General features: G+C 38.0%; 1 protein-coding gene across 2 annotated transcripts in view; it reads left to right on the forward strand.

Annotated features, from left to right (window-relative positions):
• Window positions 1–20,369, forward strand: part of LOC133640470 (beta/gamma crystallin domain-containing protein 1-like) — an 81,673-nt gene that overhangs the window by 24,435 nt on the left and 36,869 nt on the right. For both annotated transcript variants that reach the window (XM_062033914.1, XM_062033913.1), the window contains 3 exons: window positions 3,719–3,867; window positions 3,955–4,078; window positions 18,994–19,139. In XM_062033914.1, the coding sequence (XP_061889898.1) occupies window positions 3,719–3,867; window positions 3,955–4,078; window positions 18,994–19,139 (419 nt within the window). The remainder of the gene's footprint in view (window positions 1–3,718; window positions 3,868–3,954; window positions 4,079–18,993; window positions 19,140–20,369) is intronic.

The following is a 20,369-nucleotide window of genomic DNA, read 5'->3' on the forward strand; positions in this document are numbered from 1 at the left end:
GTAGATTCCATGAAATGCTCAGTCATTCACAAACAAGGACGGGGCGAGGGTCACCACTTTGTCAACAAATGCGTGAGCAAATTGTTGAACAGTTTAAGAACAACATTTCTCAATGAGCTATTGCAAGGATTTTTGGGATTTCACCATCTACGGTCCGTAATATCATCAAAAGGTTCAGAGAATCTGGAGAAATCTCTGCACCTAAGCGATAATATTACAGACCTTCTATCCTTCAGGCGGTACCGCATCAAAAAGCGACATCAGTGTGTAAAGGATATCACCACATGGGCTCAGGAACACTTCGGAAAACCACTGTCAGTAACTAAGTGCAAGTTAAAGGCCTACTGAAACCCACTACTACCGACCACGCAGTCTGATAGTTTATATATCAATGATGAAATCTTAACATTATAACACATGCCAATACGGCCGGGTTAACTTATAAAGTGACATTTTAAATTTGCCGCTAAACTTCCGGTTCGAAACGCCTCTGAGGATGACGTATGCGTGTGACGTAGCCCGGCGAACACGGGTATGCCTTCCACATTGAAGCCGATAAGAAAAAGCTCTGTTTTCATTTCATAATTCCACAGTATTCTGGACATCTGTGTTCGTGAATCTGTTTCAATCATGTTCATTGCATTATGGAGAAGGAAGCCGAGCAAGCAAAGAAGAAAGTTGTCGGTGCGAAATGGACGTATTTTTCGAACGTAGTCAGCCACAACAGTACACAGCCGGCGCTTCTTTGTTTACATTCCCGAAAGATGCAGTCAAGATGGAAGAACTCGGATAACAGAGACTCTAACCAGGAGGACTTTTGATTTGGATACACAGACGCCTGTAGAGAACTGGGACAACACAGACTCTTACCAGGATTACTTTGATTTGGATGACAAAGACGCAGACGTGCTACTGTGAGTATGCAGCTTTGGCTTTTTTTTGCGTATGTACGTAACTTTTTTAAAATATATAAGCTTTATGAACCTTGGGTTAGGTGAACGGTCTTTTGGGCTGAGTGATTGTGTGTGTTGATCATGTGTTTGAATTGTATTGGCGTGTTCTATGGAGCTAGGAGCTAGCAGAGGAGCTAGGAGCTAGCATAACACGTACCGTACCGTAAGTGCGCGTCACGTACGTAACTTTTTAAAAATATATAAGCTTTATGAACCTTGGGTTAGGTGAACTGTCTTTTGGGCTGAGTGATTGTGTGTGTTTGAATTGTATTGGCGTGTTCTATGGAGCTAGGAGCTAGCAGAGGAGCTAGGAGCTAGCATAACACGTACCGTACCGTAAGTGCGCGTCACGTACGTAACTTTTTAAAAATATATAAGCTTTATGAACCTTGGGTTAGGTGAACTGTCTTTTGGGCTGAGTGATTGTGTGTGTTGATTAGGTGTTTGAATTGTATTGGCGTGTTCTATGGAGCTAGGAGCTAGCAGAGGAGCTAGGAGCTAGCATAACAAACACGCAGGTGTTATTATGCAGGATTAATTTGTGGCATATTAAATATAAGCCTGGTTGTGTTGTGGCTAATAGAGTATATATATGTCTTGTGTTTATTTACTGTTGTAGTCATTCCCAGCTGAATATCAGGTACCGTGAGTATGCAGCCTTGGCTGCTAAACATTCGATAACTTGACCGTATGTGCGCGTCACGTACGTAACTTTTTAAAAATATATAAGCTTTATGAACCTTGGGTTAGGTAAACGGTCTTTTGGGCTGAGTGATTGTGTGTGTTGATCAGGTGTTTGAATTGTATTGGCGTGTTCTATGGAGCTAGGAGCTAGCAGAGGAGCTAGGAGCTAGCATAACAAACACGCAGGTGTTTTTATGCAGGATTAATTTGTGGCATATTAAATATAAGCCTGGTTGTGGTGTGGCTAATAGAGTATATATATGTCTTGTGTTTATTTACTGTTGTAGTCATTCCCAGCTGAATATCAGGTCACCCCCGGCTCTCACAGCATCTTCCCTATCTGAATAGCTTCAACTCCCCACTAGTCCTTCACTTGCACTTTACTCATCCACAAATCTTTCATCCTCGCTCAAATTAATGGGGAAATTGTCGCTTTCTCGGTCCGAATCTCTCTCACTTCATGCGGCCATCATTGTAAACAATAGGGAACTTTGCGTATATGTTCAACTGACTACGTCACGCTACTTCCGGTAGGTGCAAGCCTTTTTTTTATCAGATACCAAAAGTTGCAATCTTTATCGTCGTTGTTCTATACTAAATCCTTTCAGCAAAAATATGGCAATATCGCGAAATGATCAAGTATGACACATAGAATAGATCTGCTATCCCCGTTTAAATAAAAAAAATTCATTTCAGTAGGCCTTTAAAACTCTACTATGCAAAGCCCAAGCCATTTATCAACAACACCCAGAAACGGTGCCGGATTCGCTGGGCCCGAGCTCATCTAAGATGGACTGATGCAAAATGTTCTGTGGTCTGACGAGTTCACATTTCAAATTGTTTTTGGAAACTGTGGACGCCGTGTCCTCCGGACCAAAGAGGAAAAGAACCATCCGGATTTTTTCTAGGCGCGAAGTTCCAAAGCCAGCATGTGTGATGGTATGGGGGTGTATTAGTGCCCAAGACATGGATAACTTACACATCTGTGAAGGCACCATTAATGCTGAAAGATACATACAGGTTTTGGAGCAACATATGTTGCCATCCAAGTAACGTTATCTGGACGCCCCTGCTTATTTCAGCAAGACAATGCCAAGCCACGTGTTACAACAGTATGGCTTCATAATAAAATAGTGCAGGTACTAGACTGGCCTGCCTGTAGTCCAGACCTGTCTCCCATTGAAAACGTGTGGCGCAATACGAAGCCTAAAATACGACAACGCAGACCCCGGACTTAAGCTGTACATCAAGCAAGAATGGGAAAGAATTCCACCTGAAAAGCTTCAAAAATGTGTCTCCTCAGTTCCCAAACCTTTGCTGAGTGTTGTTAAAAGGAAAGGCCATGTAACACAGTGCTAAAAATGCCCCCGTGCCAACTTTTTTTGCAATGTGTCGCTGCCATTAAATTTTAATTTAATGATTATTTGCAAAAAAAAAAAAAAATTAAGTTTCTCGGTTCGAACGTTAAATATCTTGTCTTTGCAGTCTATTCAATTGAATATACGTCGAAAAGGATTTGCAAATCATACTATTCTGTTTTTATTTACCATTTACACAACGTGCCAACTTCACTGGTTTTGTGTTTTGTACTTGTGTGGCCAAATTTTTATCTTGGACATTTTAACAAGTCGTCTTTTATTTTAATTTATGCAACAATAGAAAAAGAAAAAGAAAAAAAAAGAAAAACGAATAAACAGTGGCACACTGAAAAATTACCACCACACCAAATGTACAAGGTCCTCTCTGAATTGTGTTCATTCAATGGCAGTCTACCCTGAATGATCTGCTTCTTCGCCAATTATACTCTGAATGAAATGTCGACTTTTGAAATGATGTCTTTTGAAACTAGCTTTTGGTAGTATCATGGTCTGGCGGTGCATGAGTTCTGCCAGCACCGGGGTGCTGAATTCCAACACGTACTGTGACATTCTATAGCAGGGAATGACCCACTAATGTTGTTATTTTCAGGAAATGGTAAATATTCTATCATTTAAGTTATATCCGAGGTGTTGTCCCTTGAGAAAATTATACAAAATAGTTGCTACTACCTTTTGATCAAAACTCCATTGTTGTTCTTCAAGGCTTTGGTGTATGAGAAACCTGGATTCGAAGGTTCCCATTTGGAAATCGACAGTGAAGTTTTCAGCTTTTGCAATGACGAAGAGGACGATGTCAACACGGACACTCCCAAGCTCGAGTCTGTGGGTTCTTTGAAGATAATCGGAGGATTGTGAGTATTTTGTTGCACTTTAGGGTGCAACAAAATCCGAAAACTAAATGTAGCCAATAACAAAAAGAACTGTGTTTCTGTTTCCAGCTGGGTAGGCTACAATGAACCAGGGTTCGAAGGGCAACAGTACATACTGGAGGAAGGAGAGTACCCGGACTGTGGTGACTGGGGAGGTTCGGGGCCGATACTGTCACTTCGACCCATCATCTCTGTAAGTACCATTTTGAAAATACATAGGGCCTGATTTACTAGAGGTTTGCATGTACTAAAACACGTGCAAACTTGATAGAACATGCAAAGCTGATCTACTAGACGTCTGTTAAGTGAGCAGAAGAAGGCGTATATCTTGTGCCTCTGTCTTCATTAATATGCAGAATACATGCTGATCATCAAAATGCCCACAATACTGGGAGGAAAAAAAATGCAAATATATTATGCAGCACACGCAATGTGATTTATCAACACTCATCAACGCTTTGGGAGCGTAATTTTGCATATTATTTTGCACGTTTGAAAAGGACACGCAAACTGACACAGTTCCACGTATAGACTACAGTTCCATTACAGACTTAAGTGTGTTTCCTAGTCGGGGGAGTAGTCTTTGCCATTAAGCGGAATATATTATTTTGTTACGCCCTAAAAAACGGGAAAAACTGTGAGTATTGTATTCATTACAAACCAGCTGTTTGATTGTAACGTGTCTCTTGGTATCGATACCAGTACTCGATGGTACCAATTTCCGGTACTTTTGTGCGTGTTAATAAATGGTAATTGTGTAACAACATTTAATTTTTTAATGTCAAATTTAAAAATGTGCTGTCGAGTTGTTAAATCTTGTTTGCTTATTTCATTTCCGAGTCTCATTTGCAAGTATTACTTTGCATGCAGTTGCAATTCCAAGAGGTTAGATGGCAGTAGTTTATAGACTACAGTTTGTTTCCTCGCCGGGGAGTAGTCTTTGCCATTAAGCCGAATACCGTAATTTCCGGACTATAAGCCGCACCTGACTATAAGCCGCACCAGCTAAATTTAGGGGGAAAATACAGATTGATCCATATATAAGCCGCACCCGACTATAAGCCGCAGGGTTTTGATGTGTAATTACCGTAGTATATAGGGGTTCCTGCTACCACGGAGGGGATTGTCGGGACAGAGATGACTGTTTGGGAACGCAAAGCGTCCCATTTATTAACAATAAATCTTTCAATCATTCAATCAAACTTTCACATCTTTGACATGGCGAACAGCATTCGTGCAGAGTACAAATAATACAACGGTGCAAAGTAATACAAAGTGCTCGCCTGTACGTTATCAAAATAACCAGCCTACCGGTATATGGAAAGTCATTCTTTAATCATTGTGTCATCGTCTTCCTCCTGCGTACTAAAACCACCGAAATCCTCTTCGTCGGTGTCGGAGAAGAACAGGCCGTAAATAAGCCGCACCCTTGTATAAGCCGCAGGAACCAGAACGAGGGGAAAAAGTAGCGGCTTATAGTCCGGAAATTACGGTATATTATTTTGTTGCGCCCTAAAAAACAGGAAAAACTGTGAGTATTGTATTCATTACAAACCAGCAGTTTGATTGTAACGTGTCTCTTGGTATCGATACCAGTACTCGATGGTACCAATTTCCGGTACTTTTGTGCGTGTTATTAAATGGTAATTGTTTCACAATAACATTTATTTTTTTAATGTCACATTTAAAAATGTGCTGTCTAGTTGTTAAATCTTGTTTGCTTATTTCATTTGAGTCTCATTTGCAAGTATTACTTTGCATGCAGTTGCAATTCCAAGACGTTAGATGGCAGTAGTTTATAGACTACAGTGTGTGTCTTCGTCGGGGGAGTAGTCTTTGCCATTAAGACGAATATATTATTTTGTTGCGCCCTAAAAAATTGGAAAAAAATTTAAGTATCGTATTCATTACAAACCAGCTGTTTGATTGTAACGTGTCTCCTGGTATCGATACCAGTACTCGATGGTACCAATTTCCGGTACTTTTGTGCGTGTTAATAAATGTTAATTGTTTAACAATAACATACATTTTTTTTATGTCACATTTAAAAATGAGCTGATTATGATAACTGTGCTGTCTAGTTGTTATATCTTGTTTGCTTATTTCATTTCTGAGTCTCATTTGCAAGTATTACTTTGCATGCAGTTGCCCTTCCAAGACGTTAGATGGCAGTAGTTTATAGACTACAGTGTGTTTCCTCGTCGGGGAGTAGTCTTTGCCATTAAGCCGAATATATTATTTTATTGCGCCCTAACAAACTGGAAAAACTGTAAGTATTGTATTCATTACAAACCAGCAGTTTGATTGTAACGTGTCTCTTGGTATCAATACCAGTACTCGATGGTACCAATTTCTGGTACTTTTGTGCGTGTTAATAAATGGTAATTGTTTCACAATAACATTTATTTTTTTTAATGTCACATTTAAAAATGTGCTGTGTAGTTGTTAAATCTTGTTTGCTTATTTCATTTCTGAGTCTCATTTGCAAGTATTACTTTGCATGCAGTTGCCATTCCAAGAGGTTAGATGGCAGTAGTTTATAGACTACAGTGTGTATCTTCGTCGGGGGAGTAGTCTTTGCCATTAAGACGACTATATTATTTTGTTGCGCCCTAAAAAAGTGGAAAAAATTTAAGTATCGTATTCATTACAAACCAGCTGTTTGATTGTAACGTGTCTCTTGGTATCGATACCAGTACTCGATGGTACCAATTTCCGGTACTTTTGTGCGTGTTAATAAATGTTAATTGTTTAACAATAACATACATTTTTTTTATGTCACATTTAAAAATGAGCTGATTATGATAACTGTGCTGTCTAGTTGTTATATCTTGTTTGCTTATTTCATTTCTGAGTCTCATTTGCAAGTATTACTTTGCATGCAGTTGCCCTTCCAAGACGTTAGATGGCAGTAGTTTATAGACTACAGTGTGTTTCCTCGTCGGGGAGTAATCTTTGCCATTAAGCCGAATATATTATTTTATTGCGCCCTAACAAACTGGAAAAACTGTGAATATTGTATTCATTACAAACCAGCAGTTTGATTATAACGTGTCTCTTGGTATCGATACCAGTACTCGATGGTACCAATTTCCGGTACTTTTGTGCGTGTTATTAAATGGTAATTGTTTCACAATAACATTTGTTTTTTTAATGTCACATTTAAAAATGTGCTGTCTAGTTGTTAAATCTTGTTTGCTTATTTCATTTGAGTCTCATTTGCAAGTATTACTTTGCATGCAGTTGCAATTCCAAGACGTTAGATGGCAGTAGTTTATAGACTACAGTGTGTGTCTTTGTCGGGGGAGTAGTCTTTGCCATTAAGACGAATATATTATTTTGTTGCGCCCTAAAAAAGTGGAAAAAATTTAAGTATCGTATTCATTACAAACCAGCTGTTTGATTGTAACGTGTCTCTTGGTATCGATACCAGTACTCGATGGTACCAATTTCCGGTACTTTTGTGCGTGTTAATAAATGTTAATTGTTTAACAATAACATACATTTTTTTTATGTCACATTTAAAAATGAGCTCATTATGATAACTGTGCTGTCTAGTTGTTATATCTTGTTTGCTTATTTCATTTCTGAGTCTCATTTGCAAGTATTACTTTGCATGCAGTTGCCATTCCAAGACGTTAGATGGCAGTAGTTTATAGACTACAGTGTGTTTCCTCGTCGGGGAGTAGTCTTTGCCATTAAGCCGAATATATTATTTTGTTGCGCCCTAACAAACTTGAAAAACTGTAAGTATTGTATTCATTACAAACCAGCAGTTTGATTATAACGTGTCTCTTGGTATCGATACCAGTACTCGATGGTACCAATTTCCGGTACTTTTGTGCGTGTTAATAAATGGTAATTGTGTAACAACAACATTTAATTTTTTAATGTCACATTTAAAAATGTGCTGTCGAGTTGTTAAATCTTGTTTGCTTATTTCATTTCCGAGTCTCATTTGCAAGTATTACTTTGCATGCAGTTGCAATTCCAAGAGGTTAGATGGCAGTAGTTTATAGACTACAGTTTGTTTCCTCGCCGGGGAGTAGTCTATGCCATTAAGCCGAATATATTATTTTGTTGCGCCCTAAAAACAGGAAAAACTGTAAGTATTGTATTCATTACAAACCAGCTGTTTGATTGTAACGTGTCTCTTAGTATCGATACCAGTACTCGATGGTACCAATTTCCGGTACTTTTGTGCATGTTAGTAAATGTTAATTGTTTAACAATAACATTTAATTTTTTAATGTCACATTTAAAAATGTGCTGTCTAGTTGTTAAATCTTGTTTGCTTATTTCATTTCTGAGTCTCATTTGCAAGTATTACTTTGCATGCAGTTGCAATTCCAAGACGTTAGATGGCAGTAGTTTATAGACTACAGTGTGTGTCTTCGTCGGGGGAGTAGTCTTTGCCATTAAGACGAATATATTATTTTGTTGCGCCCTAAAAAAGTGGAAAAAATGTAAGTATCGTATTCATTACAAACCAGCTGTTTGATTGTAACGTGTCTCTTGGTATCGATACCAGTACTCGATGGTACCAATTTCCGGTACTTTTGTGCGTGTTAATAAATGTTAATTGTTTAACAATAACATACATTTTTTTTATGTCACATTTAAAAATGAGCTGATTATGATAACTGTGCTGTCTAGTTGTTATATCTTGTTTGCTTATTTCATTTCTGAGTCTCATTTGCAAGTATTACTTTGCATGCAGTTGCCATTCCAAGACGTTAGATGGCAGTAGTTTATAGACTACAGTGTGTTTCCTCGTCGGGGGAGTAGTCTATGCCATTAAGCGGAATATATTATTTTGTTGCGCCCTAAAAACAGGAAAAACTGTAAGTATTGTATTCATTACAAACCAGCTGTTTGATTGTAACGTGTCTCTTAGTATCAATACCAGTACTCGATGGTACCAATTTCTGGTACTTTTGTGCATGTTAGTAAATGTTAATTGTTTAACAATAACATTTAATTTTTTAATGTCACATTTAAAAATGTGCTGTCTAGTTGTTAAATCTTGTTTGCTTATTTCATTTCTGAGTCTCATTTGCAAGTATTACTTTGCATGCAGTTGCAATTCCAAGAGGTTAGATGGCAGTAGTTTATAGACTACAGTTTGTTTCCTCGCCGGGGAGTAGTCTTTGCCATTAAGCCGAATACCGTAATTTCCGGACTATAAGCCGCACCTGACTATAAGGCGCACCAGCTAAATTTAGGGGAAAATACAGATTGATCCGTATATAAGCCGCACCCGACTATAAGCCGCAGGGTTTTGATGTGTAATTAGCGTAGTATATAGGGGTTCCTGCTACCACGGAGGGGATTGTCGGGACAGAGATGACTGTTTGGGAACGCAAAGCGTCCCATTTATTAACAATAAATCTTTCAATCATTCAATCAAACTTTCACATCTTTGACATGGCGAACAGCATTCGTGCAGAGTACAAATAATACAACGGTGCAAAGTAATACAAAGTGCTCGCCTGTACGTTATCAAAATAACCAGCCTACCGGTATATGGAAAGTCATTCTTTAATCATTGTGTCATCGTCTTCCTCCTGCGTACTAAAACCACCGAAATCCTCTTCGTCGGTGTCGGAGAAGAACAGGCCGTAAATAAGCCGCACCCTTGTATAAGCCGCAGGAACCAGAACGAGGGGAAAAAGTAGCGGCTTATAGTCCGGAAATTACGGTATATTATTTTGTTGCGCCCTAAAAAACAGGAAAAACTGTGAGTATTGTATTCATTACAAACCAGCAGTTTGATTGTAACGTGTCTCTTGGTATCGATACCAGTACTCGATGGTACCAATTTCCGGTACTTTTGTGCGTGTTATTAAATGGTAATTGTTTCACAATAACATTTATTTTTTTAATGTCACATTTAAAAATGTGCTGTCTAGTTGTTAAATCTTGTTTGCTTATTTCAATTGAGTCTCATTTGCAAGTATTACTTTGCATGCAGTTGCAATTCCAAGACGTTAGATGGCAGTAGTTTATAGACTACAGTGTGTTTCCTCGTCGGGGAGTAGTCTATGCCATTAAGCCGAATATATTATTTTGTTGCGCCCTAAAAACAGGAAAAACTGTAAGTATTGTATTCATTACAAACCAGCTGTTTGATTGTAACGTGTCTCTTAGTATCAATACCAGTACTCGATGGTACCAATTTCCGGTACTTTTGTGCATGTTAGTAAATGTTAATTGTTTAACAATAACATTTAATTTTTTAATGTCACATTTAAAAATGTGCTGTGTAGTTGTTAAATCTTGTTTGCTTATTTCATTTCTGAGTCTCATTTGCAAGTATTACTTTGCATGCAGTTGCAATTCCAAGACGTTAGATGGCAGTAGTTTACAGACTACAGTGTGTTTCCTAGTCGGGGAGTAGTCTTTGCCATTAAGCCGAATATATTATTTTTTTGCGCCCTAAAAAAGTGGAAAAACTGTAAGTATTGTATTCATTACAAACTAGCTGTTTGATTGTAATGTGTCTCTTGGTATCGATACCAGTACTCGATGGTACCAATTTCCGGTACTTTTGTGCGTTTTAATAAATGGTAATTGTTTAACAATAACGTTTAATTTTTTAATGTCACGTTTAAAAATGAGCTGATTATGATACCTGTGCTGTCTCGTTGTTATATCTTGTTTGCTTATTTCGTTTCTGAGTCTCATTTGCAAGTATTACTTTGCATGCAGTTGCAATTCCAAGAGGTTAGATGGCAGTAGTTTATAGACTACAGTGTGTTTAATAGTCAGGGAGTAGTCTTTGCCATTAAGCTGAATATATTATCTTGTTGCGCCCTAAAAAAGTGGAACAAATTTAAGTATCGTATTCATTACAAACCAGCTGTTTGATTGTAACGTGTCTCTTAGTTGTAGTTTTCATGACCAAATTTGGAAGTGCTGAAACTGCCATATAAAATTATGAATGCTAATTAGTAGCATGTATCTGGCAGAGCTGGCACATTTTGGAAAAGTTAACGCAATATCGATCAGGCACACTTGATTTGTTGGCATTGAAAATTGCAACATTACCTAGGTACAGTTTAGCCGAGTCCGCTCTGAGTGCTGCTTGAATGCTTGTTTCTTTGCCAAATGTTTGAGCCGAAATTTTGTCAGCAACCGGACGTTTTATTGAGCACGTTTGAAAAGGACACGCAAACTGACACAGTCCCATATATAGACTACAGTTCCATTATAGACTAAAGTGTGTTTCCTAGTCGGGGGAGTAGTCTTTGCCATTAAGCTGAATATATAATTTTGTTGCACCCTAAAAAGTGGAAAAAATTTAATTATCGTATTCATTACAAACCAGCTGTTTGATTGTAACGTGTCTCTTGGTATCGATACCAGATGGTACCAATTTCCGGTACTTTTGTGCGTGTTAATAAATGGTAATTGTTTAACAATAACATTTAATTTTTTAATGTCACATTTAAAAATGTGCTGTCTAGTTGTTGAATCTTGTTTGCTTATTTCATTTCTGAGTCTCATTTGTAAGTATTACTCTCGGTTTGATTTCTTATTCTCTGGTAGACCAGGTGCATATGAGGTATGTTAAGAAGAAAAGTACCCTAATAATGTGTTATATATTGTATATATTATATAATAATATAATATATCAGTATATATTATAATGTTACATATTTTATATTGCTACTATGGTACATTTTTTGTCTACTTTATACCTTCTGTGCCCTTGTGTGCATTACACTACTGTGTGGAACAATTTCCCTTGTGGATCAATAAAGTTTGTCTAAGTCTAATCCATACCGCTACATAGGGCTGCAGGATTTTGGGGAGGAAAAAAACTAATTGCAATATTTCTGCCAAAAAAAAAAGAGATTTTAGTCATTTAAATGTATAAAACTGCTAAAATGATGAGTGAAGGAAGTCCTCAAGTCAAGCTTTGTTTATACAGCACATTAAAACTACTTACATTGACCAAAGTGCTGCAAAAACAATGAGTTGTAGAGGTGTACGAATAATGAGGCAGGAGAAGAAGATGAAGTGCATCAATCCTTTGCTTTCCATTTAAGATAGTTACAACAGTAACACCTCAACAGCCTGACTATTGACTTCCTTTTCCCATTTGACCTGGAAATACTACCCTCCGGCTGAATAGATCTGTATCCCTCCCTCTACGTATATAGGATTCCCCCGAAGAGCAGGGAAACCTGCGAAACAGGCTTGTAGGGACGAAATAGCCTCTGTGTTTTTTCCTGACCTAACGTACACTATATTGCCAAAAGTATTTGGCCACCCATCCAAGGATCAGAATCAGGTGTCCTAATCACTTGGCCCGGCCACAGGTGTATAAAATCAAGCACTTAGGCATGGAGACTGTTTCTACAAACATTTGTGAAAGAACGGGCCGCTCTCAGTGATTTCCAGCGTGGAACTGTCATAGGACGCCACCTGTGCAACAAAATCCAGTCGTGAAATTTCCTCGCTCCTAAATATTCCAAAGTCAACTTTATTATAAGAAAAGTGAAGAGTTCGGGAACAACAGCAACTCAGCCACCAAGTGGTAGGCCACGTAAACTGACAAGAGAGGGGTCGGCGGATGCTGAAGCGCATAGTGCAAAGACCTTCTGCACAGTCAGTTGCTACAGAGCTCCAAACTTCACGTGACCTTCCAATTAGCCCACGTACAGTACGCAGAGAGCTTCATGGAATGGGTTCCCATGGCCGAGCAGCTGCATCTAAGCCATACATCACCAAGTCCAATGCAAAGCGTGGGATGCAGTGGTGTAAAGCACGTCGCTACTGGACTCTAGAGCAGTGGAGGCGCCTTCTCTGGAGAGATTAATCACTTTTCCATCTGGCAATCTGATGGACCAGTCTGGGTTTGGAGGTTGCCAGGAGAACGCTACATTTCGGACTGCATTGTGCCGAGTGTGAAATTTGGTGGAGGAGGAATTATGGTGTGGGGTTGTTTTTCAGGAGTTGGGCTTGGCCCCTTAGTTCCAGTGAATGCTCCAGGATACCAAAACATTTTGGACAATTCCATGCTCCCCAACCTTATGGGAACAGTTTGGAGCGGGCCCCTTCATCTTCCAACATGACTGTGCACCAGTGCACAAAGCAAGGTCCATAAAGACGTGGATGACAGAGTCTGGTGTGGATGAACTTGACTGGCCTGCACAGAGTCCTGACCTGAACCCGATATAACACCTTTGGGATGAATCAGAACGGAGACTGAGAGCCCAGGCCTTCTCCACCAACATCAGTGTGTGACCTCACCAATGCGCTTTTGGAAGAATGGTGGAAAATTCCTCTAAACACACTCCGCAACCTTGTGGACAGCCTTCCCAGAAGAGTTGAAGCTGTAATAGCTGCAAAAGGTGGACCGACTTCATATTGAACCCTATGGGTTAGGAAAGGGATGGCACTTCAAGTTCATATGTGAGTCAAGGCAGGTGGAAAAATACTTTTGGCAATTTAGTGTATATTCCGCTCTACCTCGGTATTGAGCACTGTATAACGGATAAACCACAGAAACCTTGACTATATTTATATATATATATATATATATATATATATATATATATATATATATATATATATATATATATATATATATATATATATATATATATATATATATATATATACACACACTACCGTTCAAAAGTTTGGGGTCACCCAAACAATTTTGTAGAATAGCCTTCATTTCTAAGAACAAGAATAGACTGTCGAGTTTCAGATGAAAGTTCTCTTTTTCTGGCCATCTTGAGCGTTTAATTGACCCCACAAATGTGATGCTCCAGAAACTCAATCTGCTCAAAGGAAGGTCAGTTTTGTAGCTTCTGTAACGAGCTAAAGTGTTTTCAGATGTGTGAACATGATTGCACAAGGGTTTTCTAATCATCAATTAGCCTTCTGAGCCAATGAGCAAACACATTGTACCATTAGAACACTGGAGTGATAGTTGCTGGAAATGGGCCTCTATACACCTATGTAGATATTGCACCAAAAACCAGACATTTGCAGCCAGAATAGTCATTTACCACATTAGCAATGTATAGAGTGTATTTCTTTAAAGTTAAGACTAGTTTAAAGTTATCTTCATTGATAAGTACAGTGCTTTTCCTTCAAAAATAAGGACATTTCAATGTGACCCCAAACTTTTGAACGGTAGTGTATACATACACACAGTACATACCAAAAGTTTGGACACACCTCATTCAATGTGTTTTCTTTATTTTCATGACTATTTACATTGTAGATTGTCAGTGAAGGCATCACAACTATGAATGAACACATGTGGAGTTATGTACTTAACCAAAAAAGGTGAAATAACTGAAAACATGTTTTACATTCTAGTTTCTTCAAAATAGCCACCCTTTGCTCTGATTACTGTTTTGCACATTCCAGGCATTCTCTCCATGAGCTTCAAGAGGTAGTCACCTGAAAGGGTTTTCACTTCACAGGTGTCATAGTTTTGACGCCTTCAGTGACAATCTACAATGGAAATAGTCATGAAAATAAAGAAAACGCATTGAAATGAGAAGGACGGCCCTCGTACTGCTGTCAACGGGGAAGTTCCTTCAGCCATTTCACACTATCACCATACAAACCTTTTTGCACATACTGTACAGTAATACATCATTACAACGCCAGCAGTGTTTATTTGCACTGCGGCGCACAAAAACATGCCGTTACCTGGAACCACTTCTGACTGGCCAGCAGGCCAAGGACACAAGGCAATTCTGATTATTGTGGTTGTTGCAGTAATTAAAATGTCAATACAACTACATTCACATACAGTGTTTATACGCAAGGGCTTTCATCTATTCATGACGGCCAGCCGCCCCTAATAAGTACGTTTCTAGGAAACACTGGTGTTGGATTCGGGTAAACCAATTTACAACTGATGCACTCTGATGTTTTACTGTAACCTCGATCCACTTTAACTTGCAATGAGCTGCGTTTATTTCTTAGTGCGGACGTCACGGACAGCATGAACTGTGGTACAAAGGTGACTGTGTAGTCTCTATGCCAAAGGAAATCAAACAATAAACTTTGTTTATTGACATGGTAGTACGTATATGGTTTATGCGTAACCTGGGTTGGCTCATAGAATGTATTTCAATGGTGGTCCGTGCGGTCAAACTAGACATTTTAGCAGGGTAATGCCAACAATCTGTCCTGAATCCCGACTAAAATATTGCCGCGTCACTTTACAAATACATTTGGCTCATCGACATTAGTAAAATGTGGCATAATTACTAGAGATGTCCGATAATGGCTTTTTTTGCCGATATTCCTATATTGTCCAACTCTTAATTACCGATTCCGATATCAACCGATATATACAGTCGTGGAATTAACACATTATGATGCCTAATTTTGTTGTGATGCCCCGCTGGATGCATTAAACCAGGGGTGTCCAAAGTGCGGCCCGGGGGCCATTTGCGGCCCGCAGCTAATTGTTTACCGGCCCGCGACACATTCTGGAAATGCTATTGTAAAAATAAAAAAGGACATTAAAAAAAAGTGGAATGAGGTGAAATCTAACGAGAAAAAGTTGCAATGTTGACACAAAAGCTGCCATGCAGGCTGTTTTTTTTTCTTTTGACTTTCTTCATTTTTCTTTTTTTGCCATTGCTCAAAAAAAAATAATTATGACAAAAAAATCCATGTTATAATGAATTTTTTTCAGGGCTCCAATTACTTCAAATATTTCACTTTAAAATGTTTTATGTGGTAAATATTGCATAATTTGTGTAGTAGCCATATAAAAACATCAAAGTTTTCTTTGACAAAAAACAAAACAAACAAAATAATAGTTCCAGCAAAAAATCGACAGATATATCTGAAGTTGATCTCGTAACTTAAGTGTTGAAAGTAAAAGAAAACATAATAAAAATGTATCACTTTATGAGTGGGGCACCTTTTGGATCCCAAATATATTTAGTGATTTTTTATTTATCTTTTCACTGTGATTACTCAAAAATATGAAATAATTAAAATCAATGGTGTCCTGCATTATTGATCTTTTAGGGCTCCAATTACTAAACACTGCATATTTCAGTTTTACTATAAAAAAAAAACTAAGTTGTTTTTGACAGAAAAGCCATAAAACATTTTTTTAAATTTGTATTACTTTATATCAACTTGAAGTTGATATAGAGATTTACTGTAAGCGTTAAATAATTTAAAAAAAAACAATAATCCGACTTATTTTTAACATTTTAATGACTGAGACCCTTTATGGTCCCCGGGACCCCTAAAGGTAAAATAAATTTAAAAAATGCATATATTTTGTTATGGTTTGAAAATGAAAAATATCAAAATGGCCCCCGCATGCTTTAATTTTTCCGTGTGCGGCCCTCAGTGGAAAAAGTGTGGACACCCCTGCATTAAACAATGTAACTTTACCATGAATTGATTAACATGGACCCCGACTTAAACAAGTTGAACAACTTATTCGGGTGTTACCATTTAGTGGTCAATTGTATGGAATATGTACTGTACTGTGCAATCTACTAATACAAGTTTCAATCAATCAATCAAAAACAAGGTTTTCCAAAATAAGAGAACAACTTCAACTCCAGTTATGGAAAAAAATGCCAACATGGCACTGCCATATTTATTATTGAACTCACAAAGTGCTTTTTTTTTTTTTTAGCATGCCTCAAAACAGCAGCTTGGAATTTGGGACATGCTCTCCCTGAGATAATCCTAATACCCACTACAACTATGGGAAATACTATACTTTGACTTTCACAAAGTGCATTATTTTTTAATTTTTTTTAAACATGCCTCAAAACAACAGCTACAAAAACAATGACGGCACACAGCTTCAGTCCAGAGTATACTAGAGCATACTTACCAACCTTGAGACCTCCGAATTCAGGAGATGGGGGGGGGGGGGGGGGGTGTATATTGTAGCGTCCCGGAAGAGTTAGTGCTGCAAGGGGTTCTGGGTATTTGTGCTGTTGTGTTTATGTTGTGTTACGGTGCGGATGTTCTCCCGAAATGTGTTTGTCATTCTTGTTTGGTGTGGGATCACAGTGTGGCGCATGTTTGTTAAAGTTGTTTATACGGCCACTGAGGGTGGCCTGTATGGCTGTTGACCAAGTATGCCTTGAATTCACTTGTGTGTGTGAAAAGCGTAGGTATTATGTGATTGGGCCGGCATGCAAAGGCAGTGCCTTTAAGGTTTATTGGCGCTCTGTACTTCTCCCTACGTCCGTGTACACAGCGGCGTTTTAAAAAGTCATACATTTTACTTTTTAAAACCGATACCGATCATTTTCGATGTTACATTTTAAAGCATTTATCGGCCGATAATATCGGCAGCCCGATATTATCGACATCTCTAATAATTCCGTAGTAAACCATCTTGCAAGAAGCATAAACAAGAGAAGCCTCGAATCGATTCCCGATTCAAAATCAATATTTTTTTTAATTAATTAATGGATTAATTAATCTCACACTATTATCTAGATCCACTCGACGTCCATTGCACCGGTCGCCACATCCGCGGTCCCCTCCAAGGTTTCTCATTGTATCCCATTGGGTTGAGTTTTTTCTTGCCCTGATGTGGGATGTTGTTGTGGCTTGTGCAGCCCTTTGAGACACTTGTGATTTAGGGCTATATCAGGGGTCCCCAAACTTTTTAACTCGGGGGCCGCATTGGGTTAAAAAAAATTTGCCCGGGGGCCAGGCTATGTGTATATATATATATATATATATATATATGTGTATATATATATATATATATATATATATATATATATATATATATATATATATATATATATATATATATATATATATATATATATATATATATATATATATGTATGTATGTATGTATGTATATATACGTATATACATTGTCTTTATAATCCGTTTTGTCATTTAACATCAATTAACATTGATGTTCATCAACATTTAACAGTCACGTTATCGATGGGAAAATTCATTTTTAGACAATATGATTTTCCTGAGCGACTAGGAGACACCAAGAGTAACGAGCGGTAGAAAATGGATTAGAAAGGAAAGATTAGAAAATTTTTTTTTTTTTTTTTTTTTTTTTTAAACCTGGGACTTCCTGTGGGCCGAATTTTGGATGCTAGGGGCCGGATCCGGCCCGCGGGCCGTAGTTTGGGGACCCCTGGGCTATATAAATGAACTTTGATTGATTGATTGATTGATAACAATGAGTGCCAGTTCTTTGATTACCTACATCCCTTAATAAAATATAGAAACAACTGATAAATGTCGATTTTACTTCAAAGAAAACTGGTTTTGTTTGATAAAAACAAAACTTTTAAAATAATTATTATCTATTTTACAATGTACTGCTTTTATATTTCCTGTAATTTTATATTATTACTTTGAACTGTTTTTTATGTTTTATTTTTTTTATCCTGTAAAGCGTCTTTGAGTACTCTGAAAAGCGCTATATCAAATAAAATGTATTATTATTATTATTATTATAATAAAATTCTACCCAAACATTTAATGAAGTCCAATACAAATAACGCACCAAGAAAAGTACCCAACATTTCTCTTTTCTATTCAATTTTTTTTCTTCGGATTAAAAAAATATATAACAAAAAATTGAATTTTTTTTTATTTTTAATTGATTAAGAATAGTTACAAATAAGAATCACGAATCAGTCGAAAACCGATTTTTTTTTGGGAGCCCAAATATTTGATACTTGTTTATATTGACAAAAGTCGTGTTTTAGACTGCAATATTCATCAATTCAGGATTATTTATATATCCCTTAATCACAAGTGTCTCAAAGGGCTGCACAAGCCACAACGGCATCCGTATTATTACGTATATGTCGAGCTTTTGTGCTATTTTTTGCTTAGCTGTTGTGTATCTGCTACCTCTTAATAGCCTATAGCCTACCATGTTTACCTTTTTGTAAGGGACCACTAAAATGCAAGAAAAAAACCAAACCTGTCTGCTGATGAGGACATTTAGACATTTAGATATCGAGATGCTAGCCGATGCATGTCATTTTTTTTGCTGATTTTGGACTGATATCACTATCAGCCTGGGACAACTCCTAAAACAAATTTGCCAGGAATTCTAACACAAGCTTTCATGTCTGTCAAAAGGATTTCATCTCGCCACACCTCAAAATGTTCAGCAACAAAGATTTCAGCGACCGAGGGGTCAACATCGACCTGATTGTGCCCGTCATCAACATGGACCACACCGGCTACGGCACCAGGACGGAGTCTGTTGATGTCATCAGTGGCATGTAAGTCGACATTAAAAATGTATTTGGGTATGGACCGAATTTCCTTGATGGGCTATGGCAGGGGTCGGCAACCCAAAACGTTGAAAGAGCCATATTGGACCAAAAATACAATGAAAATGAAAAGCCGTATGTAAGTGTTATAATGAAGACAACACATGATGTAAGTGTCTATATTAGCTATAGTAGCCTACTATCAAAATGACAATGTGTCGCAGGCTGACGCAAATCTTCATTGACAGAAAAGTAATATTTATTCTACACATTTTTACAACATTAGAAACATTAGTAAATCAAAGGCTACTCAGAAGGTGAGATAACTCCTGGAAATTACTGGCTTAGAATGGCCAAAAGGTATAGATGTGTGTGTCCAAGTTAAAGGAAACGGCAGGCTGTCTTCTTTTAATGGATTTATTACAATCTTTGGCAAGCTGGGTAACGTTTGCTGTGGTCTGGAACAACATGGCACACAAACAACTATCAGAAATGCAGCCAATATTACATACAGATAATGTGTCATGAGACATGTGGATATACAATAAATACAGAGGACATTAAGGACATTAAATGAGCTCAAATATAGCTACAAATGAGGCATAATGATGCAATATGTACATACAGCTAGCCTAAATAGCATGTTAGCATTGATTAGCTTGCAGTCAGGCAGTGACCAAATATGCCTGATTAGCACTTTCTGACAGTCGCTTCAGGATGCGCCGTTTTGTGGGCGGTCTTATTTACGTGGCTCACCTTCGACAGCGTCTTCTCCCCGTCATCTTTGTTGTAGCGGTGTAGCGTGCAAGGACGGGGGTGAAAGACGTGTCAAAAGATGGCGCTAACTGTTTTAATGACATTCAGACTTTACTTCAATCAATAACGGAGCAGCATCTCCTCATCCGGAAACAACAAGGCCGGAAATGTGTCCCGTCCGACCGGAACTCTCTAATAACTGCATTTCCTCGGGTGAATAATGTAAACTCACTACACCGGTATGTTTTAGCACTTTCATGGCGAGTTTACTGACGGATACAAGTAAGAACTTTACACTACTTTATATTAGAAATGGCAACAGCGGAGGATGAATGTCCCATAACAAGAAGATAGAGAAAAAAGAAGAAGCTTATCGATTATGGCGTCTACATGGACTACAAAGTCGGATGCGTGCAATTTTTCAGGATTTATGCAGATCCCAAATACAGATCAGCAGGTACCAGAAGGTAAGAAAAGTTGCTT

This window comes from Entelurus aequoreus, linkage group LG23 (genome assembly GCF_033978785.1).
Source record: "Entelurus aequoreus isolate RoL-2023_Sb linkage group LG23, RoL_Eaeq_v1.1, whole genome shotgun sequence".
Classification (NCBI taxonomy): domain Eukaryota; kingdom Metazoa; phylum Chordata; class Actinopteri; order Syngnathiformes; family Syngnathidae; genus Entelurus; species Entelurus aequoreus.